General features: G+C 40.6%; 1 protein-coding gene across 5 annotated transcripts in view; it reads left to right on the forward strand.

Moving 5' to 3' along the window:
• stk31 (serine/threonine kinase 31) overlaps positions 1-20685 on the forward strand; it is a 113304-nt gene extending 92619 nt beyond the window's left edge. For 3 of the 5 annotated variants that reach the window (XM_043689740.2, XM_087987066.1, XM_087987068.1), the window contains 3 exons: positions 9437-9562; positions 11044-11112; positions 19711-20685. In XM_043689740.2, coding sequence (XP_043545675.1) covers positions 9437-9562; positions 11044-11112; positions 19711-19929 — 414 coding nt within the window. In that variant the 3' untranslated portion in view covers positions 19930-20685. The remainder of the gene's footprint in view (positions 1-9436; positions 9563-11043; positions 11113-19710) is intronic. The other 2 variants (XM_087987065.1, XM_087987067.1) reach the window with 2 other exon arrangements.
• The last annotated feature ends 3317 nt before the right edge of the window (positions 20686-24002 follow it).

Below are 24002 nucleotides of genomic sequence, written 5' to 3' on the forward strand. Positions count from 1 at the left end.
AAATCTTGTCCCTTTTTCCTTCAATTCTTTCTCTTCCTGGAAAGTGTCTAATCATCAATAGAATCCATTTATATGATCTGTTTTAAAGGGCTCTCCTAGTAACTTTTTGATAAATGCCTTACTTTTTGGCTGATATCCACCCTACTGCTTAGCGATTTTTATTGTACGTCCCTCTCACTTAATCACACTTTAAATCACCTCTTTTAACACCTCATCATTTCCTGGGTCACTTGTGTTTTTCATGCACTTTACTGTGAAGGACTTGATGTTGTCTTTTTCATTGTTCTATAAATGCCAATGATTTCATGTTTTACGTGATTTATCACTACAATATTTGAGTCAAAGAGCAACATACATATGGTTTACATAATTATCGACCATTGTGGGCGGCACGGTGGCACAGTGGTTAGCACTGCTGCCTCATAGCGCCAGAGACCTGGGTTCAATTCCCGCCTCAGGCGACTGACTGTGTGGAGTTTGCACATTCTCCCCGTGTCTGCGTGGGTTTCCTCCGGGTGCTCCGGTTTCCTCCCACAGTCCAAAGATGTGCAGGTTAGGTAGATTGGCCATGCTAAATTGCCCGTAGTGTTAGGTAAGGGGTAAATGTAGGGGTGGGTTGTGCTTCGGCGGGTCGGTGTGGACTTGTTGGGCCGAAGGGCCTGTTTCCACACTGTAATGTAATCTAATCTAAATCTAATCTAAAATCTATTTAGCAAAGGAGACGATTAGGAAAAATCAAATTACTTTTCTCTGAAGTAATGTTTATTGCCAATTCTTTCATTAAAATCTGAGAAATTACATTGTGCAATTACACCAAACTATTGTTTGGTTCCTTCAATACCATAATTAACATTTTTCATGTGAAGCTTCATTCCTTCTCAGACTGGAGTCCTATTGCTATTTTCCTGAGAACTATAATGTTTTTCAGCTGTATCTTTGCCTGTAATTTGAAAGGTGCTACCTCTGAGGTTGCACCAAGGTTCCCCAATGTCACAAGGGTGGATTTTATTTTTTCCCTTTAGACTACAGCATTATTTATGGATTTCTTTTTGCCAATGTTAAGATAACTTTCCTGGGAGTTGCACAGCGAAATGTTCAAATACTTAGTTTTTACTTGAGAGTGTGTCAGAAATAAATGGAAAAAAATCATGAGACTTTTGATTTCGTTTCCACTGAATGATTTTTAAAAAAGCAATTGTTTACACAAAATATGATTTATTTAGACTCTGAGATGGAAGGCATTATTTATTTAACTCTCTGACCTTGATGGACTTGCATCTACATGCCAGTGGAATAATAGATTGTATGTTACAAAGTCTCATGTAACTCTTCAGGGTAGGCAGGGTGGTGAGGGGATGGAGACAGGGGAATCATACCTACAGTGTTTAGAAAATGTTTCTCCAATCTGAATCTATGGCACAACATGAGAGATGTCTGCAGCAAATAATAGACCTGCTTAGATGTTGTCACATCAAGTGACACAGATGGCAGACAAAGCACATGTTTATGTATGTTGCCATGCTTGTTTTTTCCCCATAAGGTTGACAGCCTGTCACCAGGGATTATAAGATGAGCGGCTCCAGCCTGCATCAAGCATACCTGACCAGGAGACACTTCCACTTTTACTGCCTACTGTAGATGCATTGGAAGGATTTACAGGTTGATGATCAAATCTGTTTGGCCAAGTTGTGTTCTGAGGCTCTCAAGTACTGGACTTGAACCTGGGTCCTCTGCTTCAGAGGCAGGGATGCTACCTGTTATACTGCAGCACCTCACACTTTGCACATCTTGCAAATTCCCATTATCGCATAAGCGAGGTTACTGAGGCTCTCCATTAGTTAAACTTATTGAGGGAGTGCAGCGTAGGTTCACGAGGTCAATTCCTGGAATGCCGGGATTACCTTACGCTGAAAGACTGGAGCGATTGGGCTTGTATACCCTTGAGTTTAGAAGACTGAGAGGGGATCTGATAAAGACGTATAAGATTATTAAAGGATTGGACACTCTGGAGGCAGGAAACATGTTTCTGCTGATGGGTGAGTGCTGAACCAGAGGACACAGCTTAAAAATATGGGGTAGACCACTTAGGACAGAGATGAGGAGAAACTTCTTCACCCAGAGAGTGGTGGCTGTGTGGAATGCTCTGCCCCAGAGGGCAGTGGAGGCCCAGTCTCTGGATTCATTTAAGAAAGAGTTAGATAGAGCTCTCAAGGATAGTGGAATCAAGGGTTACGGAGATAAGGCAGGAACAGGACACTGATTAAGGATGATCAGCCATGATCATATTGAATGGTAGTGCAGGCTCGAAGGGCAGAATGGCCTACTGCTGCACCTATTGTCTAAACAATTAACCTGTCTAATAGACTCGGGTTAACAAAAATACTGATGGGTTTTCTGTACTTAAATAGTAATCCTTGTTCTAAATAAATCGAGTCTAGCCACAGGTAGAGACAACTGTGAATTATCAATATATAACTCTACTGGACGAAACTCTTAAACCCAAACCCCCACACACAGCCAGACAAACCAATAGCATTGGTGCTGTGGCTGGAAGAAACACTGAACTGGGGAAACTCAGTTGAATAGTCCCAGTCCACAGGAGTTGATAAGATGTTTCTTTTGCATCCCAGAACTTCTTTTCTTTTCTATTTCTCCAGGTTCTTTCACTCCTTCACAGGAGGCATAGGGAGATTTGTGCACCAGTTATGAAATCTTTTAGGTTACTGGTTAAAGGTATCAGCTTCTAGCAACTGATGGGAGAAAATAACTGGTTTCTTCAGGCATTAATTAGTTTTACCATGAGAGCAGACACACAGACAAGACCTCCTACTTCTGCAGTCTGGAAGCTTCACCCATCTACAGAAAACACTCAAGCTGTTCACGTGCTAGTCAGGGAATTGTTGTCAAACTGATGGTGTCCAGTGTCCACAGCTGGTCAAAATTGCACAAACTGATCAGTAATCTGTTGCGAGATGAAGCCCGCTCTCGACATGCAATGTATACACACACCCAGACATACATTCTGGTACTGTGGTTTCTTATCTCTCCTCCATATTTCTTACAAAGCAAAAGTGTAATCACAACTCACTAAAAGTTCCAGTAATTTGTTTTCAAAAATACAGCAATTCGTTCCACAATCATTGGTTTTAAAATGGTGCTTTTTCCTATTTTCGTCCAAAGTCAAAAAGAAAATTTAAATAATGCAGTTTTTACTGTAGGCAGTTCTGTACATCACAATCTCACCATTACAATGGCATGGCCCCTTCCACCTGCTTCTAGTTGATCAGCTAAGGAGCAGGAATATGAGAGAAAAATGGAAGCAACCTAGATAACTGCTTTCTGTCCAAGCTGAAGGTGAAATGTCAGTGTGATAGGAGTGACCACTGCTTCAGTTCCACTCTCCTCCAATTAAACCAGGTTTAACTCCTTAAGCATTTCAACACTTCATTGGAAATTATAATCCCAAAATCCTTGGAAAATTCAGCAAATCCACTCTGTAGCATGTTAGTGTCAGCTTTTGGGGATCGCTACAAGGCAAAGGCAATGTTTTTATTTGGTGGTTAAGCTATTTGCGTGTTTTGCATTGTATAATGCATATTACCTCCACAAAAGAGTTGCCTTCTCTCTTCAGCAATGGGTAGTGGCAGTCCTTATCTTGAGCTGCCAAGTGTCCTTGTTGGCATCTGACAGGCAGCTCCTGTATTCTAACTATGCTTGCCCCCAATACTTGGACATTGAGTACAGCTTCTGCTGAGTTAGAAAATCTACACTGGAAAATAGCAACACTATGCAATGGTGTTGAGGGTGCAGGGTCAAATGCAGAATTCATCCATAGAATCCTTACCGTGTGGAAGCAGGCCATTTGTCCCATCAAGCCCCAACTGATCCTCCAAAGAGCATCCCACCTAGACCCAGCCCCTACACTATTCTTGTAACTTTGCATTTCCCATGGCTAATCCACCTAACCTGCATACCTTGGACTGTGGGAGGAAATCCACATATACATCGGGAGAATGTGGAAATTCCACACACAACGTCTCCTGAAGCCGGAATTGAACCTTGCTGTCTGGCGCTGTGAGGCATCCGTGCTAATCACTGAGCCACCATGCTGCCCATCCAGGTGTCAGGTCCCTGACCTAAATTTGAAATGCCATTCTCCAAATGGTTGAATATCAGCACTGCTGTCTCACAGCGCCAGGGACCTGGGTTTGATTCCAGCCTTGAGCGACTGTGTGGAGTTTGCACATTCTCCCAGTGTTTGCGTGGATTTACTCCTGTTTCCTCCCACAATCCAAAAACGTGCAGTTAGGTGAATTGGCCATACTAAATTGCCCATTGTGTTCACGGATGTGTAGGTTTGGTGCTTTAGTCAGAGGAAATGTAGAGTATTTGGGATGGGGGATGGGTCTGGGTGGATACTCTTTGGAGGGTTGGTGTGGACTTGTTGGGCCAAATGGCCTGTTTCCACACTGTCGAGATTCTATTCTATTCAATATATCTCTTTCTTTCCAATTGCTTTACAAAGTCTCCAGTGTCTGAAAACCATGCAGTCTGTTGTTAACCTATTTTTCTTTCTTCATTCTTCACTATTTCTTATGGCAGGTTCACTTCCAGCATGATTGGTAATACTTGATCCAGTCATAATGCACTTCCCCTTTAAGGGGTAAAGGCTAGCTTTGAGCAGAGCCGCCACATATTGATTATGGGTCCTCTGCTTTTGCATGCAATTAAGCAACAGCATGGTTGGCACTAGCTGCATGCAGGAGTCATTTATAATGAGCTAGAAATAAAAAGTTAGTACATGGTCTGCATTGCTAGCAAAAGGCATTGTAGTCTGCAGACTAGTCTTTGTGATATCTAATTTAGCCCTCTGCCAGATCTATTGTTATGAAGCACACTGCATATTTGATTTAATGACAGAGATTCATATGAATGTGTACGGCTGCAGCACAATGGTATGTTTATAACACTAAGTCAGAAAGTTGTGTGCTAAAAAGCCACTATTTGAGCAAGTAATTGGGGTCCAACTCCATTGCAGTGATATTAAAGGCACCAGTAAATCAAGATTTTAAACCAATGCCCCACCTTTGTCACAGAACCTTGAATGCCTGTCTGACAGAAAATGTTCAAAAAAGATTAGGGAGGTTATTCTGCTGTTCAGAATAATATTTATCCTTTAAATAGCAACATTTAAAAAACCTTGGTACTTATGCAGTTTGTGGGCCCTTGACCAGTGCATTTGCTGATGGTGTACCTGTAACTAGCCTGCCTTCAATGGCTGTAGATGCTCCAGGCCACCTTGGGGACATGCATGGTGTTGTGTAAGTGCTTTGCTTTGTCTATACAGTGCTATATTTTATTTAAAATTACTGTAAATCAATATCTAGTGAACTTCACTCTATATTTTTCATTTCTACATTTTCTATCATCCAGGTCCATATTTTTAAAACATTCTTCTCCCTGCAATTGTACAGCGTGATCATTGGGTTGCACCACCTTAACTTTTCTTTGAATGTTTCCATACTGTGTGTGTTCACAACTTAGTCTGTTGTATGATAGAGAGACTAAGCACAGTCTGCCTGGCCACTTTGTTGCATAAATGCTTAGTCTGCGAGCATGATTCCAAGCTTCAGTACCTTGGTCTCACTCTGACATTTCTGTCCTTGGTTCACTGCAATCATCCAGTGAAGATCAACCCAAGGAGCAGACCATCTCAAAATTAGACACTTTACAGCCTTTTGGGGTTCAACAATTTTCGGATTGTAAACTCTGCCCCTCAGTTTGATTCTCTTTTTCTGTTTGTCTTAATCTGGTTTCTCTTTTTTTGTTCATTATTCTGGCATTCGCACCCACTTGGGACAAATGCTTAATCTTGTTTTTGCAAGGAAAATTGAGTTTTGGTCTTTATTGCTAAGGGGGTGGGGGAGTAGGGTGGAATTTAAACATAAGGAGATCTTACAACTGTACAGTGCGTTGGTGAGGCCACACTTGGAATACTGTATATAGTTATAATCTTTGTATTGACGAAAGGATGTATTCACAGCTCAAGGAATTTACTAGGCTGACTCCAGGGATGAAGGGGTTGACTTAGCAAGGATGGCTAAATATGTTGCACTTTTTTAGAGATTTGCAAGAATGACGAGCGATCATATTAAACTTGCAAGATTTGAGGGGGCTTGCCAGGTTAAATGGTGAGAAGTTGTACCCATTAGTGGGGGAACCTCAAACAAGGGGACATAGTTAAATAATAAGTGGATGCTTAATTAAAACTCTGATGAGAAGAAGTTTCTTTGTAAAGACATTACTGCCCAAAATTCTCTACCCCTGGGAGTTGTGAAGGCTAGATCACTGAAAATATGTAAAGACTGGGTAGAGTTTACTCAGCGAGTCGTGAGTTCATGGAATGCCCTGCCAGTAGCAGTGGTGGACTCTCCCTCATTATGGGCATTTAAGCGGGCATTGGATAGGCATATGGAGGATAGTAGGCTAGTGTAGGTTAGGTGGGCTTGGATCGGCGCAACATCGAGGGCCGAAGGGCCTGTACAGCGCTGTATTCTTCTATGTTCTATCTGGAGGAGCTAGCACTAAAAAGAAGTTGAGGTCTTGGACAATCTTGTAAAATTATGGAGCAGGCTTGAGAGGGTGAGCTCCCTACTCCTGCTGTTTCTTAAGGTTCTTTTGTCTTTTGTTCCTTGACTTCTTTGTCATTTTATCTCTCTTGCTCTCGCTCTCAAACCTATTCCAGACTTTCACTTTCATTCAACAATTCCCACTACCCTCCCTGTCCCTTCATGACAATATAACCAACGCCATTTGCAACACCTCATATTGAAGCAGTCCACATTCAAATGTAATGAGATCTGGACAATATCCAGGCTTGGGGTGACAAGTAACATTTGCACCACAAATGACCATCGCCAATAAGAGACAACCTAACCACTCCCTTTGATATTCAATTGTGTTGCTATCACTGACTTCCCCCACTATCAATATCTGAGGTTATCATTAACTAGAAACTCAACTCAACTCTCCACGTAAACACAGTGGCAACAAGAGCAGGCCAGAGGCTTGGAATACTGCAGCAAGTAACTCTCACCTCCTGTCTCCCCAAAGCCTGTCCACCATCTACAATGCACAAGTCAGGAATATGATGGAATACTCCCCATTTGTCTGGATGCATCCATCTCCAGTTACACCCAAGAAGCTTGACACCATCCAGGACAAAGCAACCCACTTGATTTGCACCACATTCACAAACATCCACTTGCTCCACCACTGACACTCAGTAGCAGCAGTGTGCCCTGTCTATAACATGCACTGCAGAAATTCACCAAAGATTCTTGGGTAGCTCCTTCCAAACCCATAATTACTTCCATCTAGAAGGACAAGGTCAGCAGATGCATGGTGATACCACCACTGCCAGTTCCCCTCCAAGCCACTCACCATTCTGACTTGGAAATATGTCACCATTCTCTCACTTGCTTGATCAAAGTCCTGGAGTCCCTTCCCTGTGGGCATTGTGAGTCAACCAGCAGACTGTAGCGGTTCAAGATAGCAACTCATTACCACCTTCTCAAACACAACTAAAAATGGGCAATAAATACTTGTCCAGCTAACAACACCCAGTCTCATGAGAGAATTACAAAAGTGTATTTCTAAAAACTTCAGTTCTGAGTAAGTGTCTTATTCAGATTTGTTTCACTATCCACAGATGATGCCAGGGCTATCCATTGTTTACTTTGTGTTTTATTCCTCATTTCCCCTCCTTATTGAAAAACAGATATTCACTTCCAATTCAGACAGCTTGATTACTAACTGTGTATTCTTAAACTTGAAAGTTAAATACAGAGGTAAAGACATTATAGCAACTAAATAAATCAGTGGCTATCATTTGTCTTCACTTAACTCGCGTGGTAATTCCTATTTATCACAAACCATTTAATTCTCATTAGCATGAATAATGTTATTAGAATTAGAATTCCCACAGTGTGGAAGCAGGTTACACTGACTCTCCAAAGCACAACCCACCCAGACACGTTCCCCTAATTGATATTTACCTCTGATTTAATAACCTACACTGTGGACAATTTAGCATGGCCAGTTCACCTAACCTGCACAACTTTGTGTGGGTTTCCTCCCACATTCCAGACACTGGGCAAATATGCAAACTACATGCAGTTGCTTGAGGCTGCAATTGAACCCAGTTCCCTGGCACTGAGGCAGCAGTGCCAACCACTGAACCACTGTGCTGCTTTATGTAAGACAAATCTTTGTATATGTAGTAATCTTTAATTTATTCTGAAATGTTTTTAATAATAGATTTCCCTGTCTACATATAGAATAGAAATTGTCTATGCAAATTTGTTTTTCCACTTATATTCCCCTGGTGGATTTATAGAATTACCATGTGACCCATTAACTTGAGTTGTTTTCGTTATAAGTTTGAAATTAGAAAGTTAGTATATAATTATATGAACAAGAAAGGAATGTGTTACTTTGAATTGTAGATAGCATTATCTTTGCAGGTCCTGTTCTGATTATCCTTGCACTTGGGTCAGCGCTTGTTCTTGATTCCCGATGTATAACACTACTGGAGATTGAGTGTATGCAATGCGTGTAGCAAACACTTCCTCCTATCACATTTGACTGCTATATTTCTATTAGTAAAGGATATAAAAATGAAAACATGGCAAATTCATTCAAAGGGCAAGAATGTGTACTGTTAGACAAATTACATCTGTAATGAACAGTAACATTGAAAACTAGCAAGTGTGTGTGATTGGTCTAGATGGCCTCTATCTAGTAACATACCAGCATTGTTGCCTGCATGAATGCAGGATTTAGTTTTTGGGTATGGACAGAATATGGTTACAATTGGGATGCCATCTGTTATATTTTTACAGCATTGGGAGTTTAATGACTTGGGTGATAAATATGTGGACTGTCTTTCAATATGGGAACTTAGTACTATTCGTAAACAGTCCCTGATTCAAAATTCTCGAACTCACATCTTGGCAGTACTGCTGGTGAACTTGCACTGTACAGGTTGCAACAGTTCAAGGTAGCAGATTGCCAACATCTCCTCAAAGCCATTAAGTACCAACAGCAAGTGTGCACCTCACTAGTGACGTTTCCATCCCATGAATACATTAAAAGATATACCATCTGGCGAAATTTACGTTTCTAAAGCCATTCAGAAATGGTCGATTTTTAGTTCTTCGTCGTGGTAAAATGTTCAATTCTGACCCATTTGAACTCTATATCTGGATATAGGTGGGCCACTGTGCCGCCCACCTATATCCAGAATTTTCATGACCCCTCGATGTCTGAAGTTTCTTTTAACCAGTAAAGTAGTTTTGACATCAAGCCTCTCTCAGGAATGCAGTGTATTTGATAATGTAATGCTTTACAGAGATATAATTTTTTTTTGGCTTAGGATCAACGTAATATTGCTAGCTGGATGGTAGCAGATAAACTAGAACTTGTAGCCCCGGAAGTAAGAAACGGCCAACCCGCAGTGCCTGCATCTGATGTTTTTGCTTATGGCTGTTTGCTTTTATGGGTATGTTTAATTTATATTAAATATAATTCGCCTGAACAGCAATGTTTTTTTTAGTGGTGAGTAAAGTCATGAATAAGGGACTGCCTATGGATGTTATTTATGTGGACTTGCAGAAGGCATTTGATAAAAACTGTCCACAAGAGACTGTTAATCTAAAACTGACGCTCAGAACTAGGGGCAAGTAGTTAACTAAGTTTGGCAATTGGCTGAATAGCCAGAGACAGAGTATAGAAAGTTAGCAATGTCTCTTAATTGGTAGGGTATGAGTAGTAGTATTCAAGGAGGATTTGTATTGAAATATAAAAACATGGAAATTAGGAAAAGGCTGTTTGACTCCACAGGCCTGTGCCATGTGCACACCTGCGCACACAACCGCAGACACCTCAATTTCTCATTTGTGCTGCTCACTATAACAGTCAACGTACGATTTTTAAAAAAAATCTAGCTACCTCCCCTTTAAATGTGATCTAATTTCCATAACACTCTGGTAGACAATTCCAGACATTCACTACCATCTTGAAAAGTAATACTGTTTCATCACAATTTTAAATTAATGTCCCTTTACTCTATAATCTAGTCCCCTAATTTAAGATTCCCCTACAAAAACATCTTCTCAAATCTACCCTGTCAAGCCTCCTCATATCTTTTGTTTCCGGTTTCTCAAGCATCTTTTTATCCACTGCATTTATTAACAAGTTTGATATGGGTGGTGAGCTACCATTCCAGGTTGGTTGATGACACAAAAATAGGTGACATTATAAGCAACATAGGTGGAAGCATAAAGTTTCAGAGGTGCTGATAGGAGCTGAAGAAAACTGTAGTAGCACTTAAGGGCTAAAGATATTTAGGGATCCAATCCATTGAACATTAAAATGTCATGGACAAGTCCAAAAAATTTGATTGCTAGCTTTTACATCAAGGCATAGAACTCATGGTAAACTATATAGAAGCCGCACCTGGAGTATTGTTTCTGGTTCTGGATACCACGTGTTAGGACCTTACAAGAAATGCACTATATATTTACTAGAGTGATGTCTAGATTCAAAGAGTTAAATTATGAACAGGAATCATGCAAACTAGGATTATTCTACCGAGAATTTAGAAGATTAAAAATTGATTTGATTGAAGTTTCCAAGATGTTAAGAAGTAATAGGGCAATTAGAAAGCAATGATAAGGAGAAATGCTGAAGATTAGAACTAGATTTTTCAGGAGTTAACATAGGTACAAGCTTGACGCCCTTCCATGAATTTATTGTAACTTTGCATTGGAAATTGATGATTTGTTGTTAACCAAAGCGTTATAAGGTACAGGGGAAAAGTGGATACATGGAGTTAAGTCACAGATCAGTCATGATCTCACTGAATAACAAAATATGCTTCATGAACTAATTGGTTTGCTGTGCTCTGCTGCTAGGTTCTGAGTTAATAAAATGTCAAAATGCTAACATTTGAAACTATAACATTGTTTTATATTTTTGCAGCTGAATTTTCCCAAGAATAACTTAAAAACAAACTCCGATGGAACTCCAGATGTTAGTGAGCTAAGTATTGTAAGGAAATTTATTGCTTATTAGGTTTGCTGGTTATCACTTTGTAAAATTTTTGTTTGCAGTCTTCAAGAGATGGTTCATGCATTGTCAATGTGTTTTCTCCAGTGCAGCGTGATCATAAGTACAGCCAGTTAGTAAATTTTTTTGTCAAATTGGATAAATGTTTATTTGCATTACTATTTTAATCCATTAACAAAAGGTATGGGCCAATGATTTTGAATGAGCATGCCCTGAAAAAGCAGTTTACTTAACCGAAATTTGAAAATAAAGCAATTACTGAATATAGGAGCGAATTACTGCAGACACTGGAATCTGTAAACAACAAATACTGAAGATCATAGCAGATCAGGCAGCATCCATGGAGAGAGTAGAAGCTAACGTTATGAGTCTAAATGATTCTTCATCAGACCGAAGTGAAGTATGGAGGGGGCAGCAACATTTGTGCAATAATGGTGGGGTTTGGGTGAAGGTTTGGAGTGCTCAGAGAGAAAGGATGTTGATGGTTCAGATTAAATGATTGCAATGTAAGAATGGAAGAATAATGCTACGTCTAACTGCCAGACTGGAAATAACAGAATGATCCAGACCTTCACATAGCCAGTCATTTCAACACTGCGTCCTGCTCACATGCCCACTTGTCTGTCCTTGTCATGCTGCAATGCTCCAGCATATCACTGGAGGAGCAAAACTCCTCTTCAAATTGGACACTTTATAATCTTCTGGGCTCCATATTGAGTTCAGATTTTGAACCCATTCCACTTTGCTTGTTACATTCTCTGTCACCATGTCCTCTCTCCCGTCCCACCCACCCCAGTGGGACTGTCTGGTCTTTCCAGTCTGGCAGTTAGACACACCATCGCTCTGCCATTCTCACATTCCAATCTCTTTCCCCCCCACCTATTGCATAAATACTGTCCCCTCCACTCTTCACTTCAACTCTGAAGATGGAGGACAGAAAAAATTTCTACCTGGTACAGGCTGCTCCTTTTTTTTTTTTGAGCTATTTTAGGTGTTGGAGATGATTTACTTGAATTCCAGGAGCAGCGATTACTGTTTTAAATGCTGTTGCATTGTTTTGGAACTATGGGGGAAAAAAAAAAGTCAAAACAGCGGCACTTTTAAAAGAGAGGGGGACAGACAATAGACAGTACATGGTCAGGTTGGTGCAGCAGAGAGAGAAAGAGAAAGAAACCCACACTGCTAACTGACACAGCAGTGAACCTGCACAGTTACTGCCTTTGCTGTTGAATTCATGTATCGCTGGACATCAGAGTGCTTCTGGGAAAATTAACCAAGTGAAATTCACAACTGATCTTGGAGGAACCTGTTTGGGAGAGGTCACACACAACAGATTAGTGAACAGTTCTAAGTATAGCTTTGCTGTAAGTCAAAATAGTGAGGTAGAGTGCGTTCTTTTCTTGATGATATATTTTATTGAGACATGTCTCTTGATTAAAAGTGAAAATATAAGCCATAAGTATTAAGTTAGTCTGGAGCAGTGTTTTCTAGAGGAATAAAACAGTGCTATTTTCTGGGCCTGTAGATTTGGAATAAGCAAAAATGGCCCTTAGGAGAGTGATATGTGCTTCTTGTCGAATGTGGGAGTTTTGGGAGAGTTTGTGTTACTAAGGATTATATTTGCAATAAATGCAAATTTGCGAATCCTATCAGATCGAATGGATCAGTTGGAGAGACAGTTAGAGATAATGAAGAAATACAAGAGCGAGGGGTGCGATGGATGGCAGTTATAGGAAGGGAGAAAAGTTGCAGATACAGTCACAGATGGGTTAACTCCAGGAAAGGTAAGAGAGGTAGGCAGGTAGTGAAGGTGTCTTCTGTGGCTATCCCCATTTCAAACAAGTATGCTGTTTTGGAAAATGTTGGAGGTGAGGAATTCTCAGGGGAATGTAGCCCGAACAGCCAAGTTTCTGGTATTGAGACGGACTCTAATGCAGTGAGGAGTGTGTCGGGTTCCAAGAAATCAATTGTGTTAGGGGACTGTCTAGTCCGAGGTAAAGACAGACATTTCTGTGGCCAGCAGCAAAAAAGCAAAATGATGTGTTGTTTGCCTGGTGCCAGGATCAAGGATGTCTGAGAGGATGCAAAACATTCTCAAGGGGGAGAGAGCCCAACAGGAGGTCATTGTACACATAGGAACCAACGACACAAAGGGAGAAGGATGAGATTCTGAAGGGACAATCTTGAGAGTTAGGCAGGAATTTTAAAAGAAGGTCCTCGAGAGTAGTAATATCTGGGTTACTTTTGGTGCTCTGAGCTAGTGAGGGTAAGAAAAGGAGAACAGAACAGATGAATGCATGGCTGATGAGTTGGTGTATGGGGGGTGGGGGGGAAGTATTCACATTTTTGGAACATTGGCATTTCTTTTGGGGTAGAAGTAACCTGTACAAGGATGGATTGCACCTGAATTGAAAGGGGACTAATATACTGGCAGGGAGATTTGCTAGATATGTGGACGATTTAAACTAGAAAGGTGGTGGGGTGGGAGATAGGAAAGAGATCAGTCTGAGATTGGTATAATTGAGAAAAGAAGCGAGTCAAACAGTCAAGGCAGGCAGTGACAATGCAGCGAACAAGGTGGGACTGATGAATTAAGCTGCATTTATTTCAATGCAAGAGGCCTAACCGGGAAGGTAGATGAACTTAAGGCATGGTTAGGAACATGGGACTGGGATATCATAGCAATTATAGAAAGTGGCTCAGGGATGGACAGGACTGGCAGTTTAATTTTCCAGGATACAAATTCTACAGGAAGGACAGAAAGGGAGGCAAGAGAGGAGGGGAGTGGCATTTTTGATAAGGGATAGCATTACAGCCCTGCTGAGGGAGGATATTCCCAGAAATACATCCAGGGAATTATTTGGGTGGAACTGAAAAATAAGAAAGGGATGATCACCTTATTGGGATTGTATTATAGACCACCTAATAGTCAGAGGGAAATTGAGAAACAAATTTGTAATGAGGTCTCGGTTATCTGTAAGAATAATAGGGCAGTTATGGTAGGGAATTTTAACTTTCCAAACATAGTCAGGGACCGACATAGTGTTAAGGGTTTAAATGGAGAGGAATTTAAGTGTGTACAAGAAATCTGTTTGATTAAGTATGTGGATGTACTTACTAGAGCAGGTGCAAAACCTGACCTACTCTTGGTAGGGCAGGTGACTGAGGCGTTGGTGGGGGAGCACTTTGGGGCCAGCGATCATAATTCTATTAGTTTTTAAATAGTGATGGAAAAGGATAGCCTGGACCTAAAAGTTGAAGTTCTAAATTGGAGGAAGGCTAAGTTTGATGGTATTGGGCAAGAACTTTCAAAAGCTGATTGGGGGGATTTGTTCGCAGGTAAAGGGACGGTTGGAGAATGGGAAGCCTTCAGAAATGAGATAACGAAAATCCAGAGAAAGTATATTCCTGTTAGGGTGAAAGGAAAGGCTGGTAGGTGTAGGAAATGCTGGATGACTGAAGAAATTGAGGGTTTGGTTAAGAAAAAGAAGGAAGCATATGTCAGGTATAGACAGCAAAGATTGAGTGAATCCTTAGAGTATGAAGGCAGTAGGAGTATACTTAAGAGGGAAATCAGGAGGGCATAAAGGGGACATGAGATAGCTTTGGCAAATAGAGTTAAGGAGAATCCAAAGGGTTATTTGAAATTAAAGACAAAATGCTAACTAGGGAGAGAATAGGGCCCCTCAAAGATCAGCAAGGCGACGTTTGTGTGGAGCTCCAGGAGATGGGGGAGATACTAAACAAGTATTTTGCATCTGTATTTACTGTGGAGAAGGGCATTAAAGATATAGAGTGTGGGGAAATAGATGGTGACATCTTGAAAAATGTCGATACTACAGAAGAGGTGGTGCTGGATGTCTTGAAACGCATAAAAGTGGGTAAATCCGCAGGACCTGATCAAGTGTATCTTAGAGCTCTGTAGAAAGCTAGGGAAGTGATTACTGGGTCTCTTACTGAGACAATTGTATCATCGATAGTGACAGGTTAACTGCAGGAAGATTGGAAGTTGGCTAATGTGGTGCCACTGTTTAAGAAGGGTGGTAAGGACAAGCCAGGGAACTATAGACCAGTGAGCCTGACATTGGTGATGGGCAAGCTGATGGAGGGAAACCTGAAGGACAGGATGTACATGTATTTGGAAAGGCAAGGACTGATAGTCAACATGGCTTTATTCATGGAAAATCATGTCTTACTAACTTGAAGAAGTAACAAAGAGGATTAATGAGGGCAGGCCAGTAGATATGATCTATAATCACTTCAGTAAGGCGTTTGACAAGGTTCCCTATGGGAGACTGGTTAACAAGGTTAGATCTCATGGAATACAGGGAGAACTAGCTATTTGGATACGGAACTGGCTCAAAGGTAGAAGACAGAGGGTGGTGTGGAGGGTTGTTTTTCAGGCTGGAGGCCTCTGATCAGTGGTGTGCCACAAGGATCAGTGCTGGGTCCACTAACCTTTCACCATTTATATAAATGATTTTGGATGTGAGCATCCGAGGTATAGTTAGTAAGTTTGCAAATGACACCAACATTGGAGGTGTACTGATCAGCGAAGGAGATTACCTCAAATTACAACGGAATCTTGCTCAGATAGGGCAGTGGGGTGAGGAATAGCAGATGGAGTTTAATTTAGATAAACAAGAGGTGCTGCATTTAGGGAAAGCAAATCTTAGCAGGATTTATATACTTAATGGTAAGGTCCTAGGGAGTGTTGCTGAACAAAGAGACCTTGGAGTGCAGGTTCATAGCTCCTGCAAAGTGGCGTCGCAGGTCGATAAGATAGTGAAGGCGGCACTTGGTATGATTTCCTTTATTGATTAGAGTATTGCGTACAGGAGTTGGGAGGTCATTGGTTATGTCACTTTTGGAATATTGCGTGCATTTCTGGTCTCCTTGCTATTGGAAGGATGTTGTGAAGCTTGAAAAGGCTCAAAAGATTTACAAGGATGTTGCCAGGGTTGGAGGATTTGAGCTATAGGCATAGGTTGAATAGGCTGGAGATGTTTTTCCTGGAGCATTGGAGGCTGAAGGGTGCCTTTTTTTGAGGTTTATAAAATCGTGAGGGCCATGGATAGGATAAATAGACAAAGTCTTTTCCCTGGGGTGGGGGAGTACAGAATTAGAGGGTGTAGGTTTAGGGTGAGAGGGAAAGATATGAGAGAGATCTAAGAAGCAACCTTTTAGCACACAGGGTGGTACGTGTATGGAATGAGTTTGCCAGAGGAAGTGGTGGAGGCTGGTACCATTGCAACATTTAAAAGGCATCTGGATGGGTATATGAATAGGAAGGGTTTGGAGGGATATGGGACAGGTGCTGGCAAGTGGGACTAGATTAGGTTGGGATATCTGATCAGCATGGACAAGTTGGACCAAAGGGTCTGTTTCCATGCTGTACATCCCTATGACTGTAAAAGTCATCCAGACTTAATGTTTGCTTGCTTTCTCTCTGCATGGATGCTGCCTGACCTGCTGTGTCTCCAGCATTTGTTTTCAGCAATTATTAAATCGTTGGCGAAAGCATAGGGTCTTGTTGCATGCACCCAAAATTTCTATATGAATTGATTCTATAATTTTGCTCTTTTGAGATAAAATAATTGCCCACTAATGACATCCTTAACTTAGAGCTACCACACAACCTTTTCTTAGCTTCCTATCAACAAAATGTCAAGTGCTCTTCAATAGTCTGATTCCATGTCTTGATCACTTTGCAACCATGTAATGTGCATACTCATCTGAATATTCCACTGTGGTGTTTCTCATGAAATTCATGCCTTTCCAACATTCCATTGAATCTTTTGGCTTTCACAAATTCAACATGTTTCAGGTAAATTCTAGAAAATAACATTCATTCTTAGGATTTTATTAGCTTGTCAGTCATTATGCAAAGTTGATTATGTATGTTAAAGTTAAGCATTTAAAGATTACTGGTTTGAAAGGTGCTGTCAAAGGGAGCCTGGATGTGTTACTATGGTTCATCTTGTAAATGGTACATACTCTGCATTGGTGCTGGAGGGAGTGAATGTGAAATGTGATGGGTAAGGTGACAGCCAAGGGGTTTACTTTGTTATGCATGGCACCAAATGTCTTGAGTGGTGTTGAAGGTGCACCCATCCAAGCAAGTGAAGAATATGCTATCACACTCCTGATATGTAACTTGCAGGTATTGAGGATTCAGGAGGTGAGTTACAGAATTCCTAGCCTCTAACCTGGTCTTGTAACTACAATCCGTACAAGACTTGTTCAGTTTCCGGTCGATGGTAACCCCCAGAATGTTGTTAACGGATATTTGGTGATGGTAGTGCCATTGGACGTCAAGGGGCAATGGTTAAATTCTCTTTTTGGAGATTGTCATTGTTCAGCGCTTATGTGGTGTGTCACTTAGCTCATGCCTGGATGTTGTCCAGGTATTGCTGCAATTATACACAGATTTCTAGTATCTGAGGAAACCGAAATGATGCTGAATGCTGTACAATCATTAATGAATATGCCCACTTCCAACCTTTTTATTGAAATGATGAAGCAGCTGGACCTTGAACGGCATTCTGCGGAATTCCTACAGAGATGTCCTGGAGCTGAGATTAGATTACCTCCAGTGTGGAAACAGGCCCTTCGGGCCAACCAGTCACACCAACCCTCTGAAGAGTAACCCACCCAGACCCATTTCCCTCTGACTAATGCACCTAACACTATGGGCAATTTAGCATGGCCCATTCACCTGATCTGCACATCTTTGGACTGTGGTAGGAAACCGGAGCGCCTGGAGGAAACCCATGCAGACAGTAAGAGAATGTGCAGACTCCACACAGACAGTCGCCTGAGGTTGGAATCGAAACTGGGACTCTGGTGCTGTGAGGCAGCAGTGCTAACCATTAAACCACCGTGAGATGACTAACCTCCAACAACCGTTACCTCCTGCCTTTGTTTTTGTTATTACTGCAACAGGTGGAGAGTTTCCTGATTCCCATTGATTCTAGCTTTTGCTCGAGCTCCTTGGTGCCACATTTGGTCAAAGGCGGTGAGTCTCACCTCCCCTTGGTTTTAGGCATATTTAATGCTGCTCCTGGTATGCTCCCCTGCATCTTTCATTGAAATACAGTTGATCTGGTAATTGGTTGAGTACGGGATATGCCTTGCCATGCCGTTATAGTTTGTGGTAAATACAGTTATTTTGCAGATGGCCCACGGTGGTTCATGGTTGTCCAGTTTTGAGTTGCTAGATCTCTTTGAAGTGTGTGCAATTTAACACCACTGTAATCCCACACAATTTGGTGGATATTCTAAATGTGAATACAGTATTTTGTCTCCTCGGTGAATGTACAGTGGTCACTCTGACCATGTCTCTAAAACTCTAACCTGGATTACTAGTCCAGTGATATTACCACTATACTAATGCCTCCCACTAAGTTGACTGGGTCGTCTTTGTTTTTCCTCTCTGTACCTGTCTGTTTTGTACTTAAATGAAATATCCAATTCATTTTTAAAAGTGCTATTTTGAAGAGTTAGAGCTATCATAGAATTCTGGACACTTTAATTGATTTTACTTGCTCCTGTGACAGATGTGAGTATTATTTTTATGGGATTGATTCACATTATCAATATCTGCTAGTGTGGTGATAAGACTTAGTGCGGTAAAAGTAGAATTATCTTGCTTATGCATCTGGGCTTGATTTCTGTTTTTTGTTCATGAATTTCATTCCTACAGTGAGTGAAGTTGAACTAAAATAATACCTAAATGTTGTAAAATACTTTTGGATTTAATTGGTTGCTAGATGAGCAGTCTCATTGGTGCAGATGGTGCAATAAAGTAAAGAATTGATGACAACATCAAATTTCGATCAGTCTTGAGAGAAAGCCCTTTGCATTCTGTTCTACTGTCCTGTTATTGCAGTCACTTCCTGTGTCTGTCATGAGTTCAGTTTCAAAAAAGGGCCCAAGTGTGCATATGTTATTAAAAATGTCTTTTTAAACTTTTTTAGTCAAAGTTAATGGCTGTCCTGTTCTTGGTTCCCCTGCCCAGCCCTGACATGTGCACAGGCACATTCATGCACACAGCAGAGACATGCATGCGCGCGGACACAGTCATGACAATGATCTGCTCAGTTCAGACTTTTGGAATTACCACAGTAACATTGTACATGGTTGAAACCTGATATGCCAGACTTATTTTCATTAATTCCAGCTTGTCAGTGTCAGATGCCCTATGGGAAACCTAACACAGATTTTGATTAGAAGCCATGGTTTGGAGGAGCTGGTGTTGGACTGGGGTGGACAAAGTTAAAAATCTCACAACACCAGGTTATAGTCCAACAGGTTTATTTGGAGGCACTGACTTTCGAAGTACCTGATGAAGGAGCAGTGCCTTGAAAGCTAGTGCCTCCAAATAAACCTGTTGGACTATAACCTGGTTTTGTGTGATTTTTAACTTTGTTTAAAAACATGCTTCTAATCAACTACTTTTATCATTTCCTATGGGGAAACTAAAATTTCAAAGATGTGACATAGTGAATTAAGAACATCTATAATAGAACCATTTCTTGTTGTCAGTACCAATGGATTTTTCTTCTTCCTTTTTCAAAGGATCCTAAAATGCTGAGCCTAGTTTCAAGGATGATTTGTTTCAACCCTGATGACAGATTAAGAGTTGACCAGCTGTTAGAGGAAGATGACTTCTTGAAAATGAAAAAGCCTGACATTATTCAGGAAGGAACCAAAGCTCCTGCACCAGATGAAATCATAATGAATAATGTTTTTACAAATGAAACCAAATCTGATCTGTTGGGTGTAGATTCAACATAAAAACTTTTCCAGATTTATGCTTTGTAGTTTATTTTCATTCATTGTATCAAATATATTTTGTTGCATTCGTGCAATGTCCCAGGTTGCCAACAAATATTGAGATTATTTCCCATGAATAACAATAATGGGGTAGAATTATTTCTCGTTACTGTTTTTCAATTTCTCCTGAGTTGCTATTTCATTTGAGAAAAAAATGAAGTTCTTTTCTAAAACAAACTCCAGAAAATTCCCAATGCAATCTATGTTCCTCTCTGCAATTTTAAAAATTTAGAATACACAATTTTTTTTAAAAGAAATCGGGAGAAAATTTAAATACCCATAATGTGCTCTTTTCAATGATTAGGTGAAAATGCCCACAGAAGACCTGTGAGTAAGCTGCTGAAATTGTTTCTGAGAGGACATTTTGATGTCGAGATTGATGAGCAGTATATATTTGTGTCACCAGTTAGAGACTTTTATTCTGTGTTGGTGTGTACTTTTCCAGGAAAAGATGTTTCCTGATCTTCAAATAGTTGAGTATGACCACTGAAAAATTTAGAAAGATTGTGCAACAACTGTCATCTAAGATCTTATTACAGAAGAAAAATTAATTGATAAACATACACCCTTGAGGACAAAGAAAGGCAAGAGGAACTATCCAACTTTTGTTTTAGAAGGGAACATCAAAGTCAAACATATTTTTCATTTCAGTAATACCTTGTCCTGCGATGTGTTGCTCTGTTTTAAAAGTGTGCATAATAAAGAATACGAATTCTCTACCTATTGTTTTAAGCTCAATTATATTATGGACAGGCACATTGGAGAACAGTAAGTTGAAGGGTGCATAGGTTAAGTTATTATATTTTATATTCAGATTAAACCTCGGCATAATATCGTGGGCCAAAGGGACCGTTCTGTGCTGTACTTTTCTATGTTCTATACGGTCATGAACAGCTCAGACAGTAAAGATAATAAATGGCTGGTACTGTCAGCAGCAGACTTTTCAGAACAAGTGTCTATTTGAAGTTACAAAAAAACCATTAGAATGTGACATCCTTCATTGTAAGGTGGTTTGTGGGCCAATGTATGGTAAGTTTTTCAGGTTTTGAAGGTGGAGAGAGACATAACAAAACAATGAGATTCCTGACAATTTGTGAACAGTCATTAGCAGCTGAAGACTCATGGCCTACAAATGAAACATTGCATCTCAGGAGGGATACTGTGTAGCCTAATGCTGGGACTTCAGAATTAGAGATTATTGCAGGAATGAAACCTGCACCTTAATATTTGTCCTATCATTGTCCTGCATCCCTTGCCACCACAAGTCCTACCCCTTTCCACGTCACTTTTTGGTGTCTGCCAGTTGAAAATCAGCTATACTTTCTAAATCGTTTCTGTCTCATGATTTACCTCTGTGTTCTATTCTAGTTCAGCAGTTGTCAATTTGCCTCACCATTCTCATGTCCACCTTTTGGTGCCCTTGTCAGCATCAACACCTTTACTCTTTATTTTATTCTGCTTAATCTCATGTTATTATTTCCAATTTTGCTTCAGGTCCAATGAATGCAGACTTGATCTATCTGGTGCTGCACAATGGTTTGACCTCTCTACCCCTATATCTGACTGGACATATTAAACACTTTGGACTTTATTACATAGACCCAAGCAATTTGGCTCAAATGATCTATGGATGTAATCATAGTCCTGTTGGTGAGGTGTTTAATTTGACTGGGGAATGGAGGCAAAGTAAAAATGTAACAGAAATGATGCACAGACAGATATAGAAGAAAAACCAAATCAATCTGGAAGGCAGAGCATCTACAGTCAAGGCACAAAGGGAAGCATGGCAAGGCTGAATCACGTTTATTTTAATGCCGGGAGTCTTGTGCGTAAGTGGATGAGTTGAGGTTGCTGATTAACTTGGAGATACAGGGACAGGACTAGGAGCTCAATAATCTGGGGTATTAAATCTTCAGGCAAAACGGGGAGGGATGTAAAAATTAAGGCAGAGTTGCAATATTGATCAGAGTCAATTGCTACAATAAGGAGAGATAATATCTTAGTTCCTCAATTAAAGCAAGATAGACAGGAACTTAAAAATAAAAAGAGGGCAATTAAATTTGTGAATGTACTGCAGCCCCCCCCCCCCCCCCCCCCCCAGACAGCAGGAGACAGAAAAGTGCAGATATATGGGTAGGTTTCATTAGTGCAGAAATAATAGAGGATTTTGACTTACTCGATATTACATGATATATAAAGGGTGAAAGGCTTCGAGCGGCTGAATCCTAAAATGTATCCAGGAGCACTTTTAAGCCAACACCTAGAAAATCCCAAAGATTGGTTAATGCAGGACATAGTTTTAAGGAAGGCAGCCAGTGAAGTAACAGATGTGTCATTGGGGTGCATTTTGGTGACAGTGCCTAACTCAGTAAGATTTAAGGTACTTGATGGGAAATGACAAAGATAGACCAGAAACAAAGATTCGAAACGCGGGGGCAGGCAAATTTTAATGTAAACTGTTTAAAGTGGTAGGATGGGGGAATTCAAAATTAGAGGGCATATTTTTAAGGTGAGAGGAGAAAGATTTAAAAGGGACCTGAGGGGCAACTTTTTCACACAAGATGGTTTGTATGTGGAATTAGCTGCCAGGGGAAGACATGGATGCAGGTACTGTTGTAACGTTTAAAAGACACTCGGACAGGTACGTGAATAGGAAAGGGTTGAAGGGATATGGGCCAAACACAGATAAATGGGACTGATTTAGTTTGGGAAACTTTGGTCAGTGTAGACAGGTTGGACTGAAGGGTCTGTTTCTGTGCTATTATGACTCTAGGACTGGAAGTAGTTATTATCAAAAAGGTTTTATAGGGATAGTGAGCCTCTCAAAAAGAAAGCCATGAAAATGTAGGGGGTTACAACCCATGTGGGAAAGTGCTCTGATTATCTGACACTCCTCCCAGGGTTGCCACAAATGTTAATATTTTGATTAAAGTACATAAAGTCCCCAATTTATCTGTCTGCTGGAGTCAAGTTAACATAATTCACTGACCAGGTTCATGTCCTTACTGTTCATTACCAATGAGCAACTTCTAATCACCTATAAACAGCTACCGACTATCAACAATGTCCCTGCTAATTAAACTCTTAACACTCTCTCTTGAAATCCCTACAGACACAGACAAATCCAAAATAAAGTTTATGATGTGGCTTTATAAGGGCAAATAGAAAGGGAAAATTGTTGGTTAAGAGTACTATTGGTCCATTGAAGGCTGAGATAGGGATATTGCCAATGATTGTGGGGAAATGGCCGATATTTTACTTAAGTATTCACAGCAGAAAGGGAAGATAACGTAAAGTCCCAAAGAAATTAATAGAGCATCAGGGACAGGGTCTAACTAAAATTAGATTAAGTAAATCATCAGTGATAGCAAATTAATGTAACTGAAGAGTTTCAAATCCCTTGGACCTGATCCACCCATGTTACAGGAGATAAAAAAACACGTTTCAATACCCTAACCCTATTCTCTAAGTTCCTGATTCGGAGTTGTACATCTGGATTGGAAATTTGCTCATTTCACTCCACTCTTAAGAATGGTAGCCATGATGAGGCAGTATCTGTGTTAGGCTTGGGGTGAACAAAAGTAAAAATCTTAACACCAGGTTATTGTCCCAACAGGTTTACTTGGAAGCACTAGCTTTCGGAGAGCTGCTCCTTTGTCAGTTAGCTAGTGGGGCAGGATCATTAGACACAGAATTTATAGTAAAATATCAAAGTGTAAAATATCAAAGTGTCAAATAACTGATTCAATATATTGAACAAACCTAGATTGCTGTTGTCTTTAATGCATTGTCTGAGCTGAGATGTCACCTTTTTTATAAAATCTTAAGTTATTAGATTACTTAGTGTGGAAACAGGCCCTTCGGCCCAACAAGTCCACACCGACCTACCAAAGCGCAACCCACCCATACCCCTAACATTACGGGCAATTTAGCATGGCCAATTCACCTGACCTGCACATCTTTGGACTGTGGGAGGAAACTGGAGCACCCGGAGGAAACCCACGCAGAGAACGTGCAAACTCCACAAAGTCAGT

The sequence above is a fragment of the Chiloscyllium plagiosum genome, unplaced genomic scaffold, assembly GCF_037043375.1.
Source record: "Chiloscyllium plagiosum isolate Xiang-an unplaced genomic scaffold, Cpla_swu_hap1 HiC_scaffold_5, whole genome shotgun sequence".
Classification (NCBI taxonomy): Eukaryota; Metazoa; Chordata; class Chondrichthyes; order Orectolobiformes; family Hemiscylliidae; genus Chiloscyllium; species Chiloscyllium plagiosum.